The 26,134-nt window shown below is 37.5% G+C and overlaps 3 protein-coding genes across 12 annotated transcripts in view; 1 reads left to right on the forward strand and 2 right to left on the reverse strand.

The window, feature by feature from the left end:
* LOC306859560 (membrane-associated guanylate kinase, WW and PDZ domain-containing protein 3-like) overlaps positions 1-3,148 on the reverse strand; it is a 135,795-nt gene extending 132,647 nt beyond the window's left edge. Inside the window, exon 1 of one of the 2 annotated variants that reach the window (XM_079400636.1) lies at positions 2,034-3,148. In XM_079400636.1, the coding sequence (XP_079256762.1) occupies positions 2,034-2,340 (307 nt within the window). In that variant the 5' untranslated portion in view covers positions 2,341-3,148. The remainder of the gene's footprint in view (positions 1-2,033) is intronic. The other variant, XM_079400635.1, reaches the window with a different exon arrangement.
* A 1,478-nt stretch (positions 3,149-4,626) lies between these two features.
* LOC306859812 (tyrosine-protein kinase STYK1-like) lies at positions 4,627-8,764 on the forward strand. 3 transcript variants are annotated; one of them, XM_079401104.1, is made up of 10 exons: positions 4,627-4,701; positions 4,915-4,993; positions 5,113-5,262; positions 5,382-5,579; positions 5,666-5,847; positions 7,047-7,130; positions 7,227-7,444; positions 7,544-7,584; positions 7,666-7,762; positions 8,459-8,764. In XM_079401104.1, the coding sequence occupies exons 2-10, from the start codon at positions 4,942-4,944 to the stop codon at positions 8,628-8,630; spliced, it is 1,194 nt and encodes a 397-aa protein (XP_079257230.1). In that variant the 5' UTR covers positions 4,627-4,701; positions 4,915-4,941; the 3' UTR covers positions 8,631-8,764. The 3 variants fall into 3 exon arrangements, with proteins under 3 accessions (XP_079257230.1, XP_079257229.1, XP_079257231.1); XM_079401103.1 differs by having other exon boundaries at positions 4,636-4,706; XM_079401105.1 differs by having other exon boundaries at positions 4,636-4,706; positions 7,666-7,779; positions 8,459-8,597.
* An 859-nt stretch (positions 8,765-9,623) lies between these two features.
* LOC306859814 (transmembrane protein 269-like) overlaps positions 9,624-26,134 on the reverse strand; it is a 28,840-nt gene continuing 12,329 nt past the window's right edge. Inside the window, exons 3-11 of one of the 7 annotated variants that reach the window (XM_079401113.1) lie at positions 24,374-24,422; positions 19,644-19,718; positions 19,396-19,457; positions 15,226-15,391; positions 14,676-14,823; positions 14,363-14,460; positions 11,499-11,642; positions 10,823-11,023; positions 9,624-10,636 (exon numbers count right to left, since the gene is read on the reverse strand). In XM_079401113.1, coding sequence (XP_079257239.1) covers positions 10,527-10,636; positions 10,823-11,023; positions 11,499-11,642; positions 14,363-14,460; positions 14,676-14,716 — 594 coding nt within the window. In that variant the 5' untranslated portion in view covers positions 14,717-14,823; positions 15,226-15,391; positions 19,396-19,457; positions 19,644-19,718; positions 24,374-24,422 and the 3' untranslated portion in view covers positions 9,624-10,526. Of the gene's footprint in view, positions 10,637-10,822; positions 11,024-11,498; positions 11,643-14,362; positions 14,461-14,675; positions 14,824-15,225; positions 16,021-19,395; positions 19,458-19,643; positions 19,719-24,373; positions 24,560-26,134 lie in introns of those variants that run through there. The other 6 variants (XM_079401112.1, XM_079401115.1, XM_079401109.1 and 3 more) reach the window with 6 other exon arrangements.

The raw sequence follows: 26,134 nt of genomic DNA on the forward strand, positions 1-26,134 counted from the left end.
ATTTGCAAACCCAAAATAAACAGATGTAGAGAGTGCCCATAGCAACATAAAGCTCTCTGATTAAAATCATCTCCAAAAGAGCATTAAAATGGCATAAAGAATTCGAATGGTGATCCTTCAGGCAGGCTAACATGCTAAATGAGGTGGACAGTGGGCGAAGAGGGGAGGCTGGGAAGTCAGACGACATCTGTGCTGCAGGCAAAGAGGATTACATACACAAAGTTCAAAGCTCTAAATGTTTAGAGTTTACAGAATTATAAAACCTATAGCATCTGCATCAACTTATAATTATGTCAAGACACTGTGAGGTCACAAAACTAGCCTATGCACACACTAAAGGGTCACACTCTCTTAAAAGAACAACAAAAAAGCACTTGTTCACTCTTAACTTCTTATATAATCCGGAGTCACATTCCTGAAATCTTAATGCTTATATTAAGATTTGACAAGTGCACGGTTTGAGATCGTAACCGAAATTCTGGTGTCTAAAACAGATAAAATAGGATTCTGAGTTAGGATGTTTCTGTAATACAATCCACAGACGGGTCAGGTTACACAATAACACGAAGTTATTCTAGATTTCTCCCTTATCTGTTCAGTAACCATGGAGATTCAGTTAGAACATGATAGAATTCTGTCTGTATTTTACGGCCTCTGTTCCTCACCTGTCCTGAATGCTCAGGTTTCAGCTGCCTTTTGTAGATCCTCATTATTTTTCTTCAACAAACACAAGATTAACAGTCTCATACACCTGTAAACACGTGTAACCAGGCTTTATTTAGCAGCTTAAAAAAAAAAACATGGAAGTCTCGAGGGAAAGTAAAAGTATCTACCAGCTACACAATAAATGAAATCGTTGTGGTTGCCCACAAACAGAAAGCATCCAGTAGTACCAAAACTTCCTCATGATGGATAGTCTCAATTTCCTCCTGTTGTGGTAACGGTGATAAATGGCTTCAGTTAAAATCCACTTTTTCCTTGAGAGTCCCATTTAATCAAAATGCCAACTGTGTAATTATAAGCAAATGCTAGTAATAGAATATGAGGTTGATATTGGCTAAAACTCTAAGAGCTGCCTAACTATTCATTTTTCACCTGAAATGTTTTTAACCCAGTTATCTTCTTCCATATTTCAAACTGTACATTTGTAAACTATGAGCTAGCATTCTTATTTGCATATTTATCAGGTCAATAAAATGACAGGACTATAATAATAATAATAATAATATGTGACCCTGGACCACAAAACCAGTCATACGTCAAGTCATACAATCATACCAGTCATACAATGGTGTATGGGTTAAAATGATCAATTTTTCTTTTATACCAAAAATCATTAGCATATTAAGTAAAGATCATGTTCCATGAAGATATTTTCCTAAATTTCCTACCGTATATCCAACCTTAATTTTTCATTAGTATTTGGACAACTTTAAAGGAGATTTTCTCAATATTTTTACAAACCATACATAGAAACCTTACTTATTGAGCTTTTAGATGATGTATAAATCTCAATTTCAAACAATTGACCCTTATGACCCCTATGTTTGTGGTCCAGGGTAACATCTGCGTGGGAATTTTGCCATCCAGATCCTCTCTGGTTGAGTTTTATCATCTAGTCGTACTGTATTTAGGCTACTTAAATAGCGCTTTACAGAATATAATGTTTCAAAGCAGCTTCATATCAATAGACAGGAAAATAACGGTGTTAATGTTGCCAAATTCATCAATTATGAAACGAATTCAATTTCCAGTTGTCACGACACGACAAAGTTTCTCAGACTGTAGCTACTTTAATAAGTTAGGCACTGAGGCAGTTCGTGATTGGTTGTCTGTTGCTAAACATCTTAGCATTCAAGCACAAGCAGTGCAAAAGCGACGCTAATCCTCTTTCAAAATTACAAATATGTAACATAGCTTAACACAGGCTTAAAACTAGCAGTTACTCAGGTTTTAAAAGGAAACCTCGGGTTCAGTGTAGTGTGACAAACTGTTGTCTCGGTAGTTCAGGTTTTAGAAATTAACAAACTAACCTGGCTTTACTGTCTTCAGACGGAGGGGTTCGTGAAAGTGGCGGATGACGGCGAGGGTGTCTCGGTTTGTCAGTCCGCTGACAGGCGTGCCGTTCACCTCCAGTAGCACGTCTTCGGGACCAGGTAGCCTGCCGACATGGCACACTAACGCGTCCGACAACACCTGTCCCAGGTGCGGGAACTCTCCGTGCTCGGCTCCCCCGCGTATCTCCAGCACGGCGCTGAGATCCCCGGCGTTACCCCACGAAACAGCGCATTCCTGCACTTTACTGGACCAATGTTTCTTCTTTTTCAGCGTCTTGGACATGATTAATCCCTCTAGTAAACGAGTCTTTAAAAAAAAAAGGAAAAAAAGGTTATTTCCTTATGCAAAAGCGTTTAGAGCGCTGTAAAGCAAAGCGACTTCATTCCCATGTCTTGCTGAAAAAAAGAAACCTTTTAAAACTTCGAAGTCGGCATCGCTCGGTCCTTGAAATATATTCCCTCTATGGTTCAGTCAAAATTCACGTACATTCATCTGAATTGAATCACGAGCTCACACGAAGGTAAAAGGGCTCTTCATTGCCTTGACAAAATCTATGGCAGACCTCACCGCTCACCAAGAAGTGTCGCCAAATATCGTCTTCAAACGATCTAAACAAGCGCTTTCTAGGAGAAAAAGACACGGAAATAGCAATAAACTACCACCCGAGGCTGGACAGCTTACTTTATCCAGGCACATAAAAATAATACAGCCTCAAATCGCTTCGTAATACCGGCTGATGAATGAAACGCCGTAGAAAAACACTCACATCCGTGTGTAATCCCTCGCGATCAAGGGCGACTGTTGTTAACTTGGGTTCCGCGCACCTGTTCCAATGACATCAGCTACCGGCGCGTTCACGGGAAACGACGAACAACACTGTACCTGGATCTGGAATAGGCTACACGATACAAACTAGGTCCACTGTCCGACGACCTTTGATTCTTGTAGAAACGCCCTCTTGTGTGGCTTGTTGTTGTCTGTGTGGAGCTGTCAGCGCCCGTTGGTCATTAATTGTAGGCGCAGCTTTGCAACTTTGTAGTCATTTTCACCTTGTTACTTGCGCCAAACGAGGGCAGCGACTGTCAGTGGCGCACACCGACACCAATGCAGAGCGGACGAGAGCAGAGCAGCCAATCAGAGCGAGGGGGCGGGCTTTCCCCTACTATTCACAATACTAAACGTAAAAAGCCTCTGCCATGCTGCCAATTTGTTAAAGAAAAGTTATATGTTGAGGCTCTACAGAGTCTTTATACACTAGAGTCTATAGCCTATATATAGATGATAGTAAGTGTAAACGAGGGTTTTTTAAAGCTTTATCCACAGACCCTCAGTGAAACAGTTTTCATTATAAAAAATAATTATTTATTTGTGTAGCAAAAATGCAGCTCAAAGTGTGCTTCACACGAAAACAAATAATAGAAAAAACACTTTTGTTTAATTGAGAAATTCTATGAAACAGAATTTGAATTGTTATATAGACTTATCTTCTTATATAAATATTTCTATTTAAACTCTCTCCACTTCACTGATCACTGGATGTAAAAGAAAATAAATGAACAATTTCATAACATATTGTTCTGTTATTATGATTTCATATGTTGAATGGCTGTGCATATACAGTACCTTATAATTTCACACCACCTGTAATACATTTTTGGACATCAACATGATTTTTGTATACATATAGTGTTATTTTCCAATATCAACATGCCATTTCTTTCTTGCATTAAGAGTAGTTTTAGAAAGGCAGCACAATTAAATACTACTATATAGCAGTCTTCGTATCAGGCATTAAAATCAGATTAAAGCTAAGCTTCCAGACATAATTTTGTATAATAGTGCCACCTGCTGTTGTAGTATAGAATTGCACTCGATACATAGAGTAGGGTAACTTGTGAAGATGCCCCACTTAAAAACAATGTACATTTATTTGTTTTATTAAGTTGCATAAATCAGTATGTACAAAATGATGAGGCAATAGAAACTGAATAAGTTTACATTTCGCACATCAACAAAATTAGCTAGCAAATTTTTCTGTCCATTTTACCTCACTACTGGCAATTTACCATCGGAAAATAAAATAATGTATAAATGAAATTAAATGAATTAATAAATATTGGCCATATTTTTCTAGATATGTAATAGCATTAGCAGCACTATGAATTCAATTCGAATGATTTCAATCAATTCCTCTATAGATGAAATCTACATCTGATCAACTTACTGAATTACTGAATAATAACTCCATAAATTACAATAGACATTACATTAAAAATATCAACACTCGTAACAACTTCAAACTCTGTCACAATTCTCATGCCATCTGACCCAATGAGTCTAAATGTACTTAATCACTTCAAAATAAAAGCAACATTTTTTCCTCAATAAATATGTGTCCACAATTCCCTTATTTAAAAAAATAGACACAAAAACTTAAATATTCAACATAAAGAATTTGACTGCAATTCAGAAAAACAAACCACTCATGGCAACAGTGAAAATGGTTCTTTACTTAAGTTAATCATTAAGTCAGGTGGGCAGTCAGTCACCCTCACGGTCATTGCTCTCAAATTCAAAATCAAACCTTAAACAAGTCGCTTCTACCAAAAGCAGCTAAAAAGATTCTTTTCCACCTTTATTACGGTAAGGTAAGGATGAAACGCACTCACAATATATACACAAATATCTACAATATATGTCTACAGCAAAGAAAAACATTCTTGGAGCAAGAGACAGGAGATATTTATATATTATGGTCCTCAAAGTCTTTCACTTCAGTTCTACTAACATACATGCTGTATTTTTGAAAGATTGTTCTATTGAAATGACTGTGCTAAATGTCATTTGTCAAACCAGTTTTGGAAATGTTAAAAGGACACCCTCATGGCTGTACAGGCCCAGTGCAACAGCTCCTCTGGCTCTGACCCAATCTGTTGTACGTAAGAGTCTATTTTTCTTTCTGTACTTACAATCAAGTCTAACATACTTTTAATGCTTTCACATTTGCTGTTATACGAGGGTAAAATTCTGCTTTGTGTTTGCATGAATGGGCAGATGAAGAAGGATCAGGTCCATTGGCAGTCATCATTATCCCAAGCTTGCTGGCTCTCAGCACCCTGATCGTTGTGTCTCAGATAATATGGTGCTTTATTACCAAAAGATCATCAGCTCAGATAATCACAGGCTCATCTTCAAATGTAAATGGTATGTGAAAGAAAAATGATCTATCATATTGTTTGAATGCAAATATTAGATGTCAAATATTTGAAGCTTGGTTTTTTGAGGGCAAATCATGAGAAATAGTATGTTGAATCTACTTTTAGAAGGGGACCCTGTATCTTTGGACACAGACTTTGGGAACATGCGGCCTGCACAGGATGCTCTGGATCCATGGGAGATACCTGCTCAGTGCACTCTGGAGGGGGTGGAGCTGCTTCAGATGGGACGTTATGGGCCAATCTGCATGGGTCAGCTAAAACAAGACAGCATATCCACTGCTGTAGTGGTTAAAACTCTTAAAGGTACACAACACAAATCAATCATGAAAAGGTGCCTTCTAAGAGTTTACCACAAAATTACAAATGTTGTATATATCTTCTTGTTTCAGATGGGTCAAATCAACCGGAGGCTACTGAATTTGTGGATTTTGTCCTTTTCCACATAGCAGTGAGCAAACATGAGAATATAGTCAAGATGTTATACTGCCAGACACGCCGGATGCCCATGTACCTGGTTTTAGAGGCAAGCGTTCCAGGGAACCTCCTGCATTTTCTCTGGAGTCTTCCAGAGGTAAAAACACCTACAGTATACTTGCAGAAAAAAAGGTACAAAACTGTCACTGGGGTGCTACGCTTTCAAATGGTAGTAGTATGTATGGAAGCCTATTTCTGCCACAGAATAAAAAAAACATTGGTAGCACTTTACAATAAGGTGTCATTCGTTAACATTAGTTAATGTATTAACTAACATGAAAAAAACAATGAACAATGATTACAATTATTACAATATTTGTTAAAGTTAGTTAATGAAAATACAGTTGTTCATTGTTTATTCATGTTTGTTCACAGTGCATTAACTAATGTTAACAAACACAACTTGTGATTTTAATAATGCATTATTAAATTCTGTAATTAACATTAACTAAGTTTAATAAATGCTGTAGACGTATTGTTCGGTCTTAGTTCATGTTATGTTGTTTACTAATATTAACTAATGAGCCTTATTGTAAAGTGTTACCAAAAAAATTACAAAAAAAAAGGTAATTGCAACTTTTTATCTCACGATTCAAACTTTTTTCTCACAGTTTTTGAATGCAGAATTGTGTGTGTGTGTGTGTGTGTGTGTGTGTGGGGGGGGGGGGGGGTCAGAATTGTGAGACAAAATGTCACAGTTACCTTTTTATAGATTACAGTCACAGTTCTGAGAAAAAAACTCCGAAACGTGAAATAAATACTTAGAATTTGGACTTTCTCAGAATTCTGAGTTTATATCTCACAATAATGTTCTTTTTTTGGCTTCTTTTTAATAAAAAATAAAATGGGTAATTGCGACTTTTTATCTCAGTTTCAACTTTTGTTCTTTCGGTTTCAAGTTTATCTCACAGTTCTGACTTTCTTCTCAGAATTTTGAGTTAAGATCTCACAATTCTAACTTTTTTCTCAGAAATGAAAAGTTTATATCTCGCAATTCTGACGTTTATAGTGATAAAAAAGTCAGAATTTTAATAAAAAAAAAAAGTAATCTTAGCATTTTATTTTTTATCCTGTGGCTTCCTTAAATATATACTTTTAAATGAGTATTTAATTAATTAGTAAAATTATACCTTTAAGGAACTAATATGTAGGTATTATTAAATACCTAAATAATTATTAAATAAATTTAGCGCTATTACCTTAGGGTTTCAGCCCAGTGACAGATTTGTTGTATGTTGACAAAGAATATACGTCTCATAACTAAATGTTCTTCTGAATGTAACTCTTACTGAACAGGACAGATGTGGCACAAGTGATAACTTCCAGACGTTTTCAGAGAGGTCTGTTTATCTTGTAGCTCAACAGGTAGCAGCAGGTCTGGTGAGTCGTTTACCTCGTGTACTCATACAGTCAAACCAAAATCATCAGCAAGTCATGTATAAATTCTTTAAATGATTTATTAATGATTTTTCTTAGGACTATTTATACTCCTACCACAGAATTATTCATGGGGATGTCGCAGCCCGGAACATGTTGATTGGTTCAGGGCTCTCTGTGAAAGTCTCTGGATTGGATTTGGCTTTTAAAAGCCGACAGTCCAGAGCGGTGGACAAAGAACAAGAAGCCAATGTACCGGTAAAATGGAAGGCCCCTGAACGGATGATGAGGCTTCCCCTAACAGACAGAAGTGATGTGTGAGTCAATCAGAACTTTAAACAAACAAACAAACAAACAAAAAAAAAAATACTGCACTTTGACCAATGTGCTAAAGTTTTGCTGTCGTACTTCTTCAGATGGTCCTTTGGAATCCTGCTTTATGAGATGATAACCCTGGGTAGTATTAGTTAAATTTATCAAAAAAAGAATATAAAGCAAACAAGTTAGCAGACTTATTTTTACCTTCCTTCTTTGAAAGGGTCTCCTCCCTATCCTGACCTGGATCCATCTGAAGTGCTGCCAAACACTTTAGCCCATTACCGGATGAAAAGACCAGAAAACTGTGGAGCCCCATTGTAAGCAGACATATATTGTAAGCCTTTGTATTTGTTAATTATATTTTACACAACAGGTATATAGTTGTTTTGCTCCTCTATGAACAGTAAGTGTTTAAAAAAAATCCTGTTAGGGGCCGTTCACACGTCGCGCTTAAAAACGCATGGAAAACGTTAGTTTCTTTCTCCTTCTTTCCAAAGCGCTCTGTAGCTTGCGTTCCAGTGGCGTCTGCCGTTGCTAAGCAACCATGACCTGCGCTCTCCATGAAGACGCGGAAGTTTCAGCAAAGGATAAATAGATTTCCAGCACTAAAAATCGCTTGCAGTAGCTCTGCTACTGAATTTATTTAAAAATGTCTATCCCTAGGTTGTACAGCTATAGTCAGCTCTTCCTTCATCTTGGCTGAGCTTTCAATGTTGTCACGGGAAAGGATGAAGGTTGGTTCTTGTCACATGACCTGCGGTGTCCTTGCGGTATTCTGAAAAGTTGGGCTGTATCCGAAATCGCCCCCTATATCCTCATTCACTATTCCCTACATTAGTCCACTCACACAGTTCACTTGAAGGAATCTTTGCGGCTCCGTATGAAGTCGAACAAGCCTATTATGAGCGCGCATACCGCGTATCTACATTTGAAATAACGAACTAGAGCGCGCAAAAAACGCGACATGTGAACGCCCCCTTAAAACAAATGACATATTCTGGCATGTCTTGCAGGTATGACGTAATAAAGTACTGCTGCATGTGGAACTTCAAGGACCGGCCTGTGTATTCTGCCATTATTCGGCTTCTAGACTCGTACAAATACTTTGCTGACACAAAACCACTTTACGCTGGACAGCAAATGAACGTCTGTGAATACAGGAGGAAAGCAGGACTGCCTCCATGAGATCTATTCAATCAGAGAACACTCAACTGATCATTTCTACAGTGCATGAAAATGGCACAACTGATTCAGTTCCATTAAGACTGACATCAATAAATAATAATAGTCATGTCGCAATGAGCAGAATGTCACTAGAGGTCGCCCTATTTCTCGAAACTGGAGATGGCATGCATAGTGGTCAACTAATTAATTTAAATGCTTCCAGCTAGAATTAGTTATTAATGTAAAACCAAAAATATTTTTTGTCGTTTTACTTTTTTTTTTTTTAATTGAAGTGGTGGCTAAAGCCATGTTATTTATCTAAAGTGGGGTGACCATATAGCCTCTTTTTCCCCATGTATTTCCTGGAAGGGATTTCTAAATTAAAGACTTCAGGTTTTGGCTTTATTTTCTTGCTGGCATGCTCTTTGTGGACATTTACAGACATTATAGACCCAGTCATTTTAGGAAATTTAGAAATCCCAGGCAGGACATACACAGGAAAAAGAAGACATACGGTCACCCTGTTATGACAGATTTCTTGTTAACAGTAGGGAGGGGTATAAAAATAGAAATGATAGGCCTACTCATGTTCAATTATTTCTACAACATGTTAATTGCAGTTCAGTATTTATAAGTAAAAAATCTTGGGGATTTTCTTTCTAGCTTTCTAGTGCCTCAGTGTCCCTCATCGCTATACAAGCATTTGTTTATATTGGTCTTGCACCAATTTTCATGTAACTGTTTGCTGAATTAAATGTTCTGACACTTCAAGTGACAGATTTTCTCATTAAAATAACATAAAGCAACATATCTGATCATCTTTTTTTGTCTATTATGGGACAGATCATCATCTTAACGGACTCAGTTTGACTAAACCTATAGTTATAGTTTTTTGCTGTTACACAAAGGTGAAAATCCTGTAGTATTTTGATGGAAATAGATGCCATGGTACACTTTTGAAAAGGTTACACCAGCTACATCCTTTGGTGGTTGACCTCCAAAAAACACAAACAATTTTTCTTAATACCACTAAATTTTAATAAAAAGTAACCACAAGTGGTGCACAGAACACAAAATAATGCCTCGATACTGTTATGTTGCAGGGTGCCAACTTCCCACTGAACCCGTGAACAGTACATAGCAAATTCAATGTAAGATCACTCGCTAAACTCAAGCAATTACTGATAACCGTGAGTCAGGAAGCAGAACCCCTTAAAACAGAGGTTAAATTGTACAGATAAACTCATTTATCAAAATTAAACCAACCGTCATATTGTTACGAGGTATGTGTTTCGAAAGGCCCACCTAATATTATATGGGACATAAATTTTTTTTAAGTCATACATTAACCAGGAAATAAATCAATGATGATAGCCACTACCTTAATCATACTGTAGTGTTTTTACATGAAATTACACAGATCATATGCATAAAAGTCCCTTATGGTCATTATTTTTTTAATTAAGCAGAAATTTTGATTATGATTGAGAGATTTTCATTTTTCAGTTTCTTAAACAACCAAAAAGCAGTTATTCTACAAATATAAATTCCACAGCAAATTTGACAATCTCTGCTCTGCTTCTTGCCTTTTTGATTCATTTAGGCAGAACTGTGCAACAAACACCACACATAGTGTATCCAAGACCATCTACTGTGTCTCTGTCAACATGCCATGCAAACACATGACAATACATGAGAAGCAGAGGTAAAGAGCATTTCTCATTCTTAGCGATGAAACAACAGCAGCAATCAAGATGTCCATAAGCCTCCTAGATCATGTCGATTTCATGAAGTTCATCACCTCAAAACAAAAATGATTTAAAATGTATTTTCTGAGTTTCTAAATTGGTTTGATTTTCCTTTGCAGAAAGCAGAAGGGGACTCTGTGACATATGAGCCTTGTAGGCCATTACAACTTTACACTTTGCTGCTCCACAGGGTTGTTGGAAACAATATGTAGGAAACTGACCATAACAAGTAGTAAACGCATGCTGGAGGAAAGGAGGAGCAAAACACCATGGCAACTCCTAGAAAAAGAGTGGAAAAAAGTTGAACGTAATTCATTGTGCATACTAATTTCCCTATTTTTACATTTAACACGTTCTTAATCTTTAAAAAGCACCAATACCTCATACTACTAAAATCCAATCTTTAGCAAATCTCAAAATGAATGTATTTCATATTGTACTTTATAGTGTTGTGTCTGGATTTACCTCCGATGTAGACCACCTTTTTCCAGGCCTGAGACTCCAGTACTCTGTCATGTGGGTAGAAGTTCTGACTGACCATGAAGAGAATCATGGCCACTGTTAGGATTCTCATTACTGCCATATTTCCTCCAGTCAGCAGAGAAACACACACCAGGATGGCAGAGGAGTAGATGCATGGTAGGCCACGGTACATGAATGGGATTCCTGCAGAAAACAGCAGACACACTTCTAACTGACAGCCACTTTATTTAGTGATATACACAGTTACAAATAGCTGTGCTACTTATATATATATATATATATATATACACGTACGTGTGTGTGTGTGTGCGCATGTTTATGTGATTTATGAGGACACAAATTTGTATAATGACATGGGTATGACAGAGGTATTACAATATGAAGGTGGTTTATGAGGACACTGCCTATGTCCCCGTAATTCAGAAGGCTTAAAAAACATACTAAATGGTGTTTTTTTGAAAATCTAAAAATGCACAAAGTCTCCTGTGAGGGCTAAGTTTAGGTGTAGAGTTGGTGTAGGGCAATAGCACACACAGTTTGTTCAGTATAAAAACCATTACGCCTATGGAGAGTCCCCATAAACCACAAAAACCAACATGTGTGTGTGTGTGTGTGTGTGTGTGTGCGTGTGTAAATAAGTTTGGTACAAGTTCCTCACCGCTGGAGAAGAAGCAGAGACGAGTATAGACAGACAGCACATAAAACATGCACAGGATGTTATCCAAAAGACTGGTTGTCCTTAAGATGAGAGATGTTGCTATTCCAAATGTTGTGAAATCAGCAAAATCATCCAACTTTGCACCTGAAGTACAAAAGACACACACACACACATTGTTGACACTGACACAGTCTTAAAAACTACATTTATGGTGCAAGACACTGGAAAAAACAGCAAGACTCAAAGCAACTGCCATGGATGCCAGCTAGAAATGCTGTCAAACTTAAAGGAATAGTTCTGTTACATCTTCCGCTGTTCTCTTTACGGACTCTTATTTGGAAGTGTTCCGGTGCTCTGTTTTCCTGTCTCCATAGTCACCCTCATTTGTTTTAATGGTAATTCATTAGCCTCACCTGTTCCTCATTAGCCCCCTGTGTATTTATACCAGAGATTGTCTTACTATTGGGAGATGAGAGGGTCTGTATTACTTACTATTGGAGAAAGCATAACAGTTAACTTGGAGCACGTGTGCCGTAATAACCACTTACATTACAACCTTGACGTCATTGAATTTTAGTCAGAGTTGTATGACACTTAATCACTGTTTACGGATACCATAGGTATGAATGAAAAGTGCGCAAAAAGTCAGTGAATTCTCTTATAAAATCACATTTTTTGAAAACTCTAAAAAGGGTTCAATCCAAACGTATTGCTTAGTGTAAAACATGTTGAAGATTAGCCAACAGGCTGTCGATTCAATAAATGATGAGCTGTTTCCTCTAAAAAACTATTTATTCAGTGTAGTAAAGCCTTTCCTCCATTAGTCTGACTGACTGCTGAAGGTCTGGGAACTTTGGTCGCTTTGAATGGCCAAGGCCCGCCCCAAAAGGCCATATGACTGACACGTAAAGCAACAAACACATTTAGTTTTGTGCTGCGTCATGTTTAGGGGTGTGGAAATGTCGCCACAATAACAGACCGGTGTGTAAAACTCTCTGACATATTTTAAAGATTCTATGCAGTGACATTTTTCACATACTTTTGTAAATAAAGTGTTTAGTTGATCCTGATAAGCGCTCCCTCACGTCTCTCGGAAATCCTGTATAATCTAACCAATCCGATGACGACTTCGAAACTCCTGAAGTGTTTCCAGCTAAGTGTACCGTATATGCATCAGACATTCAGCCAGCGATCCATGGGCGTGACGTCTGAGGCTGAGACTATTCCTCCATTGACATCCATTCAAATAAAACGGCCTCTGGTCTCCTTTCCGTTAGCATTAGCCATTATGCTTTTTTGGCTAATGGTTGCAGGCTTGTCTTCTAGTGGCTTTGTTTATACCCCTGTGGTTCAGTCTTGGTTTGTTGGTCGTTGTCTATATATTCTATTGTATAGCTGTTGTGTGGTTCTGCCTGTTTGTTTATTAAATAATCTGCTGCATTTAGATCCTTGCTTCACCTCATTCCTACCAGATAAAGACACACGTTCACTCAAAAATTAAAATTAACCATGAGAAATCTTCATGCTACTCCAAAAGAGCTTATCATAATCTACAAACAGCATTCAGGACTCGCTTTATCGCTATTGAGGTTGCAGTGTTTTCATCAGGTTGGGACATTTGAGTGTGTCCAAACAAATGGGCAGGAATTTCAATCTTGTGGTCAACAATTTGAGCAATGTCAGATATGCTGGAGGTCCAAAGCATCAGGATTTAACAGACAATCAGAACATAATCCCCCTGAATTAGGCTGCTTCATCACAAACAAACTGTTCAATTGACAAAAAAGGGAAGCAAAACAACACCCATTAGTGAGACCATGCAGAACAACAGGCAACAGTATGCAGCTCAAGAGTACAAGTGACTTGGCATTGTGAGGGCACCGCAAAGCTATTTCAGGCAGCTGAGTGGACGTGACCACCTGCACACAAGCCCCTGGTTTTCCACTACAGAGCTGGCAAGGCTGTGTGGTTTGTAAGAGAAAGCCTACGTGTTTTGTTTGTTTGTTTGCTTGATACAAAAACTCAAAAAGTAATAAATGAAAGCATATTTCACTGACTTCATTTTAAATATTACACTAACAGAAAAAAAACTATGGATTTATTTATTAATATTTTTTATTTAATTTAGCAGAAATGTATGGAAGCCCGTTTCCGCCACTGAATAAAAAATTAAAAAGGTAATTGTGACTTTTTTCTCATAATTTCTTGATACAAACTCGCAATTCTGACTTTTTTTCTCAAAATTGCATGATATAAACTCACAATTCTGAGAAATAAAGTCAGAACTGCAAGATATACTTTTTGTAGTCCTGTGTATCTGTGTAATATTATCTGTCCTTATTCTAGTTCTTAGTGGATTCTTACATAATTTAAATTCTTTGTAGTTTTTAATTTAAATTTTTAGTAGTTTATTTAATCCTCTTTCATCTGCGTTTACCTTGTAGTTTGGTGTTGTAACACCATGGTCCTGGTAAAACACACTGTATATGGTGGTAATACCTATAATATGACACTCATTTATTGCATATTTTAAAACAATAATGTAATAAATATATTCATTTATACATTTAATGTTTCAAAATTTAGTTAAAACTATATATATATATATAAAACATTTAAATGCTAATTGCTTTTCCAAGCAATTTTCCAACTGCCTTTTGTTTTGTTTTTACATATTTACATTTGGGTTATTAATCCAATGAATAATTAAGGATTACTGATTAAGGATTACTGTTCCTTTCATTTTATTTATAAGTGGTGCTCTATAAGGGGACTGTAGATGAAACCATCTAAAGATGTCTAATGCAACAAGCCTCACCCCTGGCCCCACTCACTTGTATTGAAGGACACTCAACACTACTCACCCAGTGCAGAACACGCATTTAGTTGCCTAGCAACTGCTCCATCCGCCAAATCCAGCAGGTAACCGATCAGAACCAACCAGCATGCGGGATGATGATGGCTGTGAATAACAATGGTGGCAGGGTCATAAAGAAAGTACAAAACAGTGAGAAAGTTAAACAAAACAAACTTCACTTTAAAGTGCAAACTTTTTTAGCTGTTGTTTGAAATTCCTTCTTTCTACTTTCTAACACAACATTCACTTTATGAATTTTTATTGTTATATTTTTGTATGCATTTGGTTTTCTCTGTGAAATCAAAAGCATAAATGCATACCCATTGAGACTGCAGAGGATTGAGGCCATGCCCATGAGCATGTTGGCAACAGAAAGAGCGTTGGCAGCATTTTTACGGGCAAACTCCTTTAGATGCACCCAGTTAGATCGTTCGTTCAGGAGCAGTTTGTTAGCGTCCTGGAAAAAGGCTACCAAAAAGAAACATGAGCAATTACACAACAGCTCCATTTATCAGTGCATGGTTTGGAGAGTTCTCAGTTACGTAAAAATATATTATGGGAATATGAACTGACTGCATTCCACTAAAGTCAACTAGTTAAACTTTAAAATATCTGTTAATTAACTCTAAAGTGCAAATTCCTCCATAGTCTAAACATGATGTTTGTAATTATTCACTCAATCTCTCTAAAACATAGTAATATCAACATATTAAATAAATGACCAACAATGACTCTCTCACTTATTGCAGAAAGTGTTAAAGCCATGTTTGTTGAAAAAAAAAAGAGAGAGGGAAAAAAAATCTAAATCAATGATTCTCTTTAAAGGATTAGTCCACTTCCAGAATAAAAATTTCCTGATAATTTACTCACCCCCATATCATCCAAAATGTTCATGTCTTTCTTTCTTCAGTCGAAAAGAAATTAAGGTTTTTGAGGGAAACATTCCAGGATTTTTCTCCATGCTAGACAAGATAAGACCCTTATCGCTAGATAAGACCCTTATTACTCAGCTGGGATTGTGTAGAGCCCTTTGAAGCTGCAATGAAACGGCAATTTGGACCTTCAACCCGTTGGCCACCATTGAAATAGGCTATTTCTTAAAATATATTCAATGACACACTGGCTGTCATAGCATGTTTCATAACAGACTAGGGATGCCACCCGTCCCTTAAAATACGGAATCATCCCGTATTTAAAGGTAAAACGATGTGTCCCGTATCAAGTCAATACGGGATGCGATTTGTCCCATATTTTACAAAGGCCAACATATTTGAATAAACAAATAAGTATTTTGAACTGTTTATAATACTAATACCAATTATAATGAAATCAAATTTCATAAGAAGTATTAGGGAAGGTCATTTGCACGTGATTACATTTTGGCGTCTTTGTTTTCATAGTGACAGAGTTTTCAGAACGTGCACCGTTAAAGCCCTTTCACATGCGCTAAACCTGTGCAGTTTAAAACATCTAGAGCTCACATCTGCCCTTTGAACACAAGGCTCTCAAGATGTAGGGCTGAATGAGAAAGTTATCAATGTTTTCGGTCCAGTAACTAATGATGAACGCGGAGTTTGCAGAGAAACATTTGCTTACGGTGGGCTGTCTGACTTAAAGGGATAGTTCACCTCAAAAATGAACATTTTGTCATTGTTTACACACCCACAGGTTGTTCCAAACCTGTAATAATTTCTTTCTTCTGTTGAACATAAAAGAAGATACTTTGAAGAATGTGGGTAACCAAACTGTTTGGTCCCCAATGACTCTGATAGTATTCTTTCTCTACTATGGAAGTTACTGAGGACCAGCAGCAGTTTAGTTACCCACATTCTTCAAAGTAGGCCTATCTTCTTTTGTGTTCAACAGAAGAAAGAACTGTTTGCAGGTTTAGAACAATCTGGGTAAATTATGACAGAATTTTCATTTTTGGGTGACATCCGCACTTCTAAAGGTACAGGATTTTTTTTTGTTAATATAATATTCCATATCAGAGCTTGGTAGACATAAATATTTTATTTGTAGACATGATTAGACAGATCAATTAATAGATTATAATTAATTTTAGACCCTATTTATTAATCATTTATATTAATCATAAATATACATAATAAATAATCATATTCTTACGTGTTGGTTTCTGTTTAGTTCCTGATTTTCCTTATTTGGTTTTTCCTGTTCTGGTTTGGTTAATCATCGTTTATTCTATTCACCTGTTTCATATTAATCATCTTGTTTGCTCATTTGTTTGTTCCTTTAAAAGTCCTGAGCTCTCCCCTAGTCTTTGTCTGAGTTTGATGTTTAATAAAAGGTTAAAGTGTGTTGATGCTACTTTGTTCTCCTGGCCGTTTGTTTTTATTTACTACAACCACTAAAACCGTAACACGTCATATACAATTTGGCATTATAAAAAGTAAAAAAAAAAAAGCTACATTATTTAGATAAAAATGGGACAAATAATTACATAATAATGTAGTCTTAATTTAAGCAAATTAATAATTTTGTTTTTATTAAATTATAAGAATTCATCCCATCCAGGTAATAGCTGTAGAACTATCCAAAAAGACTAACAATAATTAATAATGATAAATAATCAAATTTAAAATAGCAATATTCATGTGTTCTGTTGCAAGTTTGCAGACTTGAACAATGTTAAACATACATTAAATAATTAAGACTAACAGGTTTAGTATAAATATAAAGAGCATTGTATAATAAAGGTATTGTAGTGTAATATTTTGCGAAATGCTAAACTATATACACATATATACATATATATATATATATACATACATACATACTTATATATACACATACATATATATATACACATATATATACACACATACATATATATACACATATATATACATACATATATATACACATATATATACATACATATATATATACATACATATATATATATATGTATGTGTGTGTGTATATATATATATATATATACATATATAAAAGAAAAACATCACCAGCTGTAAATTCAAATCTGCGTTTGCTGGCTGGCACAGAGCCAGAGACACACGTTTTTAAAGCAATACACATTATAAACAATCACATACGATTCTGTTGAGCTTATGAATGCAATGACCAATCAGAGGTGTTCAGTTGTGTCATCGCTAAAACATGCTGTTTCGTCACAGCGTGCGCTGGCTGGTTGGATTCTGAGTAATTCTCTCATCAGAAACAACAAACTGAAGATGTACGAATGTAAGTAAGATATTAGATTATTATGGCAGTTTTTGAGAGTGCTTGAACTCGCTGGACTGAAGTGAAAATGTTCCTTGAAAATGTAAATGTTCTTTGCTCTCTTTTTGTACAATGAAAGTGTTATAAGCTAATCAGTAACTTGCAATATTTTTATTAAATTCACATTAAATACACATTAAATACAAAGTCAGTCATATTAAAAGTATTTAATGGTATGACACCTGTAACTGGTACTTAAGTAAAAAAACGGGCTTTTATGCATAGTTAATAGATTAGTATTAGGCTTCTTTGCCCATCGCTCATTATAGATCAACTAACATAATCTATAAGGGAAAAAAAAGGGAAAGGGTGTGTGGCCAAGTATGGTGACCCATACTTGGAATTTGTGCTCTGCATTTAACCCATCCAAGTGCACATACACCTGGAGCAGTGGGCAGCAGCGCCCGGGGAGCAGTTGGGGGTTTGGTGCCTTGCTCAAGGGTCTCACCTCAGTCGTGGTATTGAGGTTGGAGAGAGTGTTGGTTATTCACTCCCCTCACCTACAATCCCTGCCGGACCTGAGACTCGAACCCACGACCTTCGGGTTACAAGTCCAACTCTCTATCCATTAGGCCACGACTGCCTCATAATTTAAAAGGAAAGGAAAGGAAAGGGAAAGGGAATGGGAAGTGGTGTTTGGCCAAGTATGGTGACCCATACTCGGAATTTTTGCTCTGCATTTAACCCATCCAAGTGCACACACACAGTAGTGAACATACACCCGGAGCAGTGAGCAGCCAATGCTGCGGCGCCCGGGGAACAGTTGGGGGCTCGGTGCCTTGCTCAAGGGTCTCACCTCAGTCGTGGTATTGAGGGTGGAGAGAGTGTTGGTTATTCACTCCCCCACCTACAATCCCTGCTGGACCCGAGACTCAAACCCATGACCTTCGGGTTACAAGTCCGACTCCCTATCCATTAGGCCACGACTGTGCCCCCCCCCCCCCCCCCCCCTCTTTTTTTTTTTTTTTTTTTTTTTTTTTTTTATAAAAGGAGCAAAATGCATTTACTTACATTTGAGAATCGAGATATTTCACAATATATTTTGGGGATATATCGAATAATTTTTTTTTTTTAAATAAAACCCCTGCTGAGAAAAACAATAGACACATTACAAAATTAGTTATGGTTTTACTTGTTATAATGGTCTCTTGGTTGGTCTCTACTGGTAATTGGTTGCCTTCTATTGGTGGCTTGTTAAAACCAATAAATCCTAATGAAATATGTCCCAAAACACACTACAAAAAAAAAAATGATAATAATTTTAATGGTTAAAAGTTGATGGTTTGTAATGCTTTGTATTTGAAATTGAAATTTGTAAAATTTCTGTGATGGTTTTATTGTTTGTTTGTTTTTTCAGTAGGGACATAAGCCTATATCAGTTATACAATGGTATTGTGGCTGCTGTGTGTCACATAAAAATCATGAGAGTCTCTCATTATTTTAAAACCCCTCAAAAATAATGAGTGCATGATGCCCCTGACACTACAATACAAAATTACTAAATGAAACATTCATTTTAGTTGAAATTGTTATAGATTACTTCTAGAGATTGCAGTGGTACATGACATGGTGAAAAATGACTAAATGAATAATATTAAAGTAGGTTAAGATTAATTTTAAAATTGTGCCCCCTAAAATTACAAGTGGCCCCTGTCTGGGCCCCCCAGTTACTGTTGTCTAGAACCGCCCCTGACAGTAATTATGACATTCAAAGGCTAATTAAATATATAAATAAATATATATATATAAAGACATGCAGAGGTAAAAAGACACACTTACCAACAGAATGAAACTCTTGCTCACTTATTAGATATGATCAAAAGAATTTGATTACAATCCCTCTGTACAATAAAACCACAAGGCACTATTACCACATCAAATGACACATTTTTTAAACAGGAATTATGTTTTGGGAAAGAACATTACTGAAGTTATGACTCATTTACAGTTCAAAAAGCACATTGATCTAAAACCATCAGCCCTCTAATCTGACAAACCAAAGCTATCGAAAAATCTTATGTACACACTGCTGACAATTGTTGTTCAGATCCAATGTATTTAAGAAAGACTGTCCATTTTCCCAACCAGATGCAGCAAACTATCTGTAAGGAGAGAGCTGAAAATTAGATTTTTGCTTGTATACATCATGGCATTTGGGCTTTAACAAAAAAACAAAAACATACACATTTGGGCTGCCAGTGTGAACAAGGCCTAAAAGACACCCAGAAACCTCTAGTGATGTTTAAAGCATCAATACCTTGCACTAAAGATTTTGGTTCTGCTTTGGCAAACATTTGATTAAGGGGCTATTAAAAACAGCTGACATCAACATTTTTACAATGAGATGTCTGTCTTTGTGCAAGAAGTTACGCTTACACCCAAGACAAACTGACAATCACGCAAGTGCACTGCAGATTCATATCCTGAAGCAGCATTCTCATAAATCAATCATTAATCAACCATCTCAATGGCCATTTTATACCAAGCACTGTTACGGAAGTTTCACCCAGAAGAGCTATTGAGAATGCTATACTATACAGATAATAGCTAAATGTGTAGTATAGTAAACAGCTAAATCATTCAGATTCACACTGTGCTTCAAAATGAAAAGAATATTAACAGTGAAGGTTCTCAAAATGGGTAAATAAGCATGAAAGACTTGATAAAATTCAAGTGCTTTTCTTTATGTGTGACCAAGACTGTTTTGCCACTGGAACACTGCAGTGATTTTCAATGAAGTCACACAAAGAGGTCTTTGTGTTGGAGAAAATCATTGGGCATAAAAACTAACATCTCAAGTACTTGGATGGGTGTTTTGCTAGAGAAATTCATATAATCGTGTTACATTTTATTTACTATGCAATAAGTATTTGAAAGATCTTTATTGGGATGTTAGTAGAATCAAATCACCCATCAGCAGATACACGTTATGGACAAAAGTATTGGGACAACTGACATAAATACATACATCCAAATACAGAGACATTAATATGGAGGTGCTCCCCTTTTGCAGCTAATGGCTTCCACTCTTCTAGAAAGGATTTCCATAAAATCTTGGAGTGTTTCTGTGGGAAATCTTGCCCATTCATCCAGTAGACCATTTGTGAGGTCAAACATCAATGTTGGACAAGAAGACCTAGCTCGCAATCTTCCAGTGTATCCTAAAGTTGTTCGGTGGGTTTGGGGTCAGGGCTCTGTGTAGGCCAGTCAAGTTCTTCCACACCAAACTCATTTACGGTGTATTTACACCTGTTTTGTTTGGTTCGATTGAAATGAACTCAAGTTCATTTCCTCTCTTGGTGCGGACCTTTTGGGCAGGTGTAAATACAGCAATCGCACTCCGGTGCGCACCAAACAACCGAGACCCATCTGAAGAGGTGGTCTCTCTCCGCTTCCAAACGAACTCTGGAATGGTTCGTTTAAGGTGTGAATATGAACCGGCCTCGATCCGACCCAATTGCAGAAAGCCCGCTCAGAAACACACAGCTCGCGCATATAGTACTGTTGTTTGCATTTCTGTCACTTAAATCACTTGTTTTTAAACTGCAATTCTTAAAAACGCGTGCAAATTATGAGTTTTTGTGAACATAGCGCACAGCAACGTGACATGAGCACACTAAATAGGCTAAAGCTTGCCGCAAAACCCCAGCAAAAGTTACAATGAATGTTTCTGGGGGAAATAGTAAGGAGATATTTAAATTATTTATTAATAAACTAGTGTTTTCTGAGTCAGTGTCACAAAGATGAAGTTAAAAATCCTGACTTGCCATCTCCTCATTGGATGCTTCTTTAGAAAGAAATGCATCTTTACGGATTATAATGAAAGAGTTTTTGTTTTGGATATGAATTATTTAATTTTGTAGTAATTCAAAGCTTTCTATAGATATATTCATCATGTCTGTAAGGAAAATATACACTGAGTTTCGGTTCATTTTTGTGAAGTGCTCCTATTCAAGACAAGGCAAGCACATCTTATTAGTTTTCTTTATTTTAGAAAGGCACAACGTTTTCTTGATATTGTGAGTGCACACAGATAAAAATAAGACCCTTTACAGTTCCGAATGATGTATTATTCTTACCTTTATGAGCAACAATTAAGGCATATTTAATTTGATTCCACTGATGCCAGTGGCTCTGGCTTGCTCAGTTGGGGACACTTAATTTCTAGCGATTATTGTCAATTTGATTTCTCAGATACTATTTAAACTAAACTGATGTCACTGACAATGACATCTCTGAATTCAATAATGAAATGCCTTTAACTGAAAATTGAATGTTTAATCTTATTATTATGACACTGACACTCTATCCTCCAATTTGATACTGTTAAGTGCTTTGACACAATCTGTATTGTTAAAAGCGCTATATAAATAAAGGTGACTTGACTTGATGTCCTGAAGCTTCCACTCTCCGCAAACGCTTGGATATGTGCCTAGCACACATTTATCTACACTGAACAAAATTATAAACGCAACACTTTTGTTTTTGCCCAGATTTTTCATGAGCTGAACTCAAAGATCTAAGACTTTTTCTATGTACACAAAAGGCCTATTTCGCTCAAATGTTGTTCACAAATCTGTCTAAATCTGTGTTAGTGAGCACTTCTCCTTTGCCAAGATAATCCATCCACCTCACAGACCGCATGATTATTGCACAGGTGTGCCTTAGGCTGGCCACAATAAAAGGCCACTCTAAAATGTGCAGTTTTATCACACAGCACAATGCCACGATGTCGCAAGTTTTAAGGGAGCGTGCAATTGGCATGCTGATTGCAGGAATGTCCACCAGAGCTGTTGGTCCGTCCATCCTCTAAACCCAAACTCACCAATCAGACTGACAAACAGAGAAGCATGATTCTTCACTCCACAAAACTTCACGCCACGATTCTTCACTCCACTCCACTCCACAAAAGCTTCCACTGCTCCAGAGTCCAGTGGTGGCATGCTTTACGCCACTCCATTTGACACTTGGCATTGCACTTGGTGATGTGAGGCTTGCATGCAGTTGCTCGTGCATGGAAACCCATTCCATAAAGTTCCCACTGCATAGTTTTGTGGTGATATTAACGCCAGTGGAAGTTCAGATCTTTTTAGCTATGGATTCATTCAGCAGAGGGTTTTTTTCTTCTTTTGCTCACTATGCTCCTTAGTACTCAATGACCCTGTTTTGACTTTATATGGTATATCGCTTCGAGTTGCTACTCTTCCTAAATTCTATCCCTTTCCAATAATACCACTTACGGTTGGTCATGGGGTATCTAGCAGGGATAAAATTTCATGAACTGATATATTGCAAAAATGGCCTCCTGTATTACAGTACCAACTTGAATTCACTGAGCTCTTCAGAATGACCCATTTTTATTCAAAGGTTTCTAAATGGAGACTAAATGCAGGCTAAGTGCTTGATTTTATACACTTGTGGCAATGGGTCTGCCTGAAACACCTGAATTCAATAATTAGGAGGTGTGTCCCAATACTTTTGTCCATATAATATACTATGACAAAAGAAAAAAAAACAAGACATAAATGTCCGCACATGACAATCCCTGCAATTTTCTTTGCCGGTCAACTTTCATTCTTTGGCACATGCTGCTTTTCTAGGTGAGAGAAGCATGCAAGAACACATGCACATGTGTCATTAAGTATAAACCTTTTAAGCTCAGTAATACATAAAAAACTTGCCTAACATTTACAAAGACATCAAAAAGACTTAAAGGTGAAGTGTGTAATTAGTGTCATTAGTGATCAAACCTTCCCCCTGTTTGCTACAAGTCAGCAAAACAGATAGCTCTGCCCCAAACCCACACCATTCATTGAGCCAATGTTGCTATGTCAGGCTGCTCAAACCAACAGAGCAATGTTTTGATAGTGCCTTAAAACCAGTGTGTTCATACTTTTAGGGGGACTCAACCAGTGAATTTTATACTTATAGCTGTCTCCGCATAAGAAACTGGGTGTATTCTAAAGTATAAAAAAATTACACACTCCACCTTTAAAGCCAGGCTCAGACTACAGGATTTTTAGCCCGATTTAGCCCCGATTTCCCCCTCCTGAGAATCAGAGCAAAAATCTTGTCGAGCACCTCGATCGGCTCCGATTATCTGCTAATGTGAGGCGTTCACAGATCGAATCTTACACCTCCTGATCTGCTCGCACACAAATTGGGGCCGCCCTGATCATATCAAACATGTTTGATATTTGGTATTTAAATCGGGATGATGACGGGTATATGATTACGTCAGTACATTCACAATAGCCAATGTGCGAACACAAAACAGCTGCTGTATGGCTCTGTTGGATAGTGGAGCTGTAAATGTGTCTGCAAAATGACTAAATGTAGTGGAGACGGAGGAAACAGCTTCTTGACATTTTGTAGTATCTCGAGTGTCTGTATTAATGTGTTAAACGTATCACAAATGTAAGGAGAAAGAGAAGCACTTGGGTGATTGACTCAGTTTTGAATGAACTGGGTGAGTGCAGAAAGCTGCTAGCTGCTAGCTAACATATGTAAACATCACTGTGAGATCACGTGAGGCGCTCCCTCTGACATGATAATCTTAATAATATCTTGTAGTGTGTGATGCGCCACAATTTAAAAAATCTTGTAGTGTGTGCATGTTTAAGATTTGAGGAAAGATAATCTGCAAAGATTCTCCTTATGTGTGTGCTGCAACCAGATTTCATAATCGGTTAGGATTTTAAAACTCCTGTAGTGTGAGCCAGGCTTAAGGAAGGGTTCCTACTATTGTGTTTGTAACCTGAACTTGATGTGATTCCAAAGCCAGTTGATTTCAAGCGACTCTTCATCTGAAAGAAAACAGTCAATGAGACACAGCATATGCCAACATACAGAATTCACCATAGAGCTTAACGTTCTTTGAGGCAATTAGATCTCTCATGTCAAATGTATTCAATATAAGGTTCATTAAAACGTGTGATATTTGTTGAAAATCTTAAATGAATAAAGCTGCTTATAGCAAGTAGCCTAATATGGACTATATTGGTAGGGAAACAAAATTAAAGCATACACTTCCATTCAAACGTCTGGGGGCCAGTATAAATTTGGAAAAGAAATTAATACTTTTATTCAGCAGGGATCCATTAAATTTATCAATTGGCAGTAAAGACATTTATAATGCAACAAATATTTCTGTTTCAAATAAATGCTGATATTTTGAACTTTCTTTTCATCAGAGAATCCTTAAAAAATGTCTTAAAAGATATTAAGCAGCACAACTGTTTTAAACATCAATAATAGTAAAAATATTTCTTGAACACCATATTAGAATGATTTCTGATGGATTGTGTGACAATGAAGACTAATGAAGAGTAATGGCTGCTGAAAACGCAGCTTCCTATCAGAAATATATTACATCTTAAAATATATTAAAGCATAAGTTATTTTAAATGGCAATATTATTTCAAATTTGTCAGGATTGTGGACAGTCTTGTGTGTGTTTTTGCTCCCCATGTTCTCCGTGACCCAGTTTCTGTCTCCCGTTCATTACGTCATTTGGTTCAGGTATGTCTAGTCGGTAGTCCCTTAATTGTCTTGTGTATTTAAGGTCTTGTTTATTCATTTAGTGTTTGCCGGTTCTTAAATGTCATTCCTTATGTTCTGTGTCTCCTACGCTCCCTGTGTTCCCTGTTGGATAATTAAATACTCTTTGTTGAACGATTTACTACGTTTCCTGGTCTCCTTGTTTCGTGCTCCCCTGAGTAGTGTGACAGAGGAACCAACCCAAAACAGTTACCTCCATTTGTACCCTACGTTTTTCTCAATGTTTTTTGCATGTTTTTTGTTTCCATTGCGTTCCCTCATGGATCCCCTCGTCCGGCCCAAATTCCTCCTCTTCCTGCTGGAGCAGGAGGACAGATCTCTCGAGGACCATACAGGACTGTTCATGTTGTTAGCTAATGCCACCAGCTACCCAGACAACGCGCTCTGCTCATTCTATGATGCAGGCTTGAACACAGCGAGCAGAGCACCGTCTTCCGAAGATGGTCCTTGAGAGGATTTCGCCACCTTCGTGGAGTGGACTCTGGTGAGAAACGGATTGTCCTTCACCATCTGCCCCGTGGATGATCTCGTCGGATCCACTGGTGCAGAGCATCAGCCCGAGCCCACCGATGACGGAGAGCCAATTCCCGCTGTGATCAACGAGCAAGCGCAAAGCCAAGCAACTGAGCAGAGGATCACCCCGGAAGTTGAGGCCAACATGTCAGACCAGGTGCAAGAGCCAGCAACAGTGTTCACCACGAGGGAGCAAGCTGTGGACGGTGTGAATGCGGAGTGGAGCTCCGCCCCCTGCACCATGACTGAGGGTGAGCTGATTATACAGCTGGGATTGCTGGACCTTGAGGGGGATCTGATTGATTGTGAGACAGATCTGGAGGCTCCCGATCCTGAGTTTATCCCTGAAAGCCCGGAGGCTGACAAAGGCCCACCCTCCCATCCGCTTCTGCCTCCTCCACCGCTGTCGTCTGGCAGCCCCTCAGCCCACCATCAGTACGGTGCG

The sequence above is a fragment of the Barbus barbus genome, assembly GCF_936440315.1.
Source record: "Barbus barbus genome assembly, chromosome: 40".
In the NCBI taxonomy this organism is placed as follows: domain Eukaryota; kingdom Metazoa; phylum Chordata; class Actinopteri; order Cypriniformes; family Cyprinidae; genus Barbus; species Barbus barbus.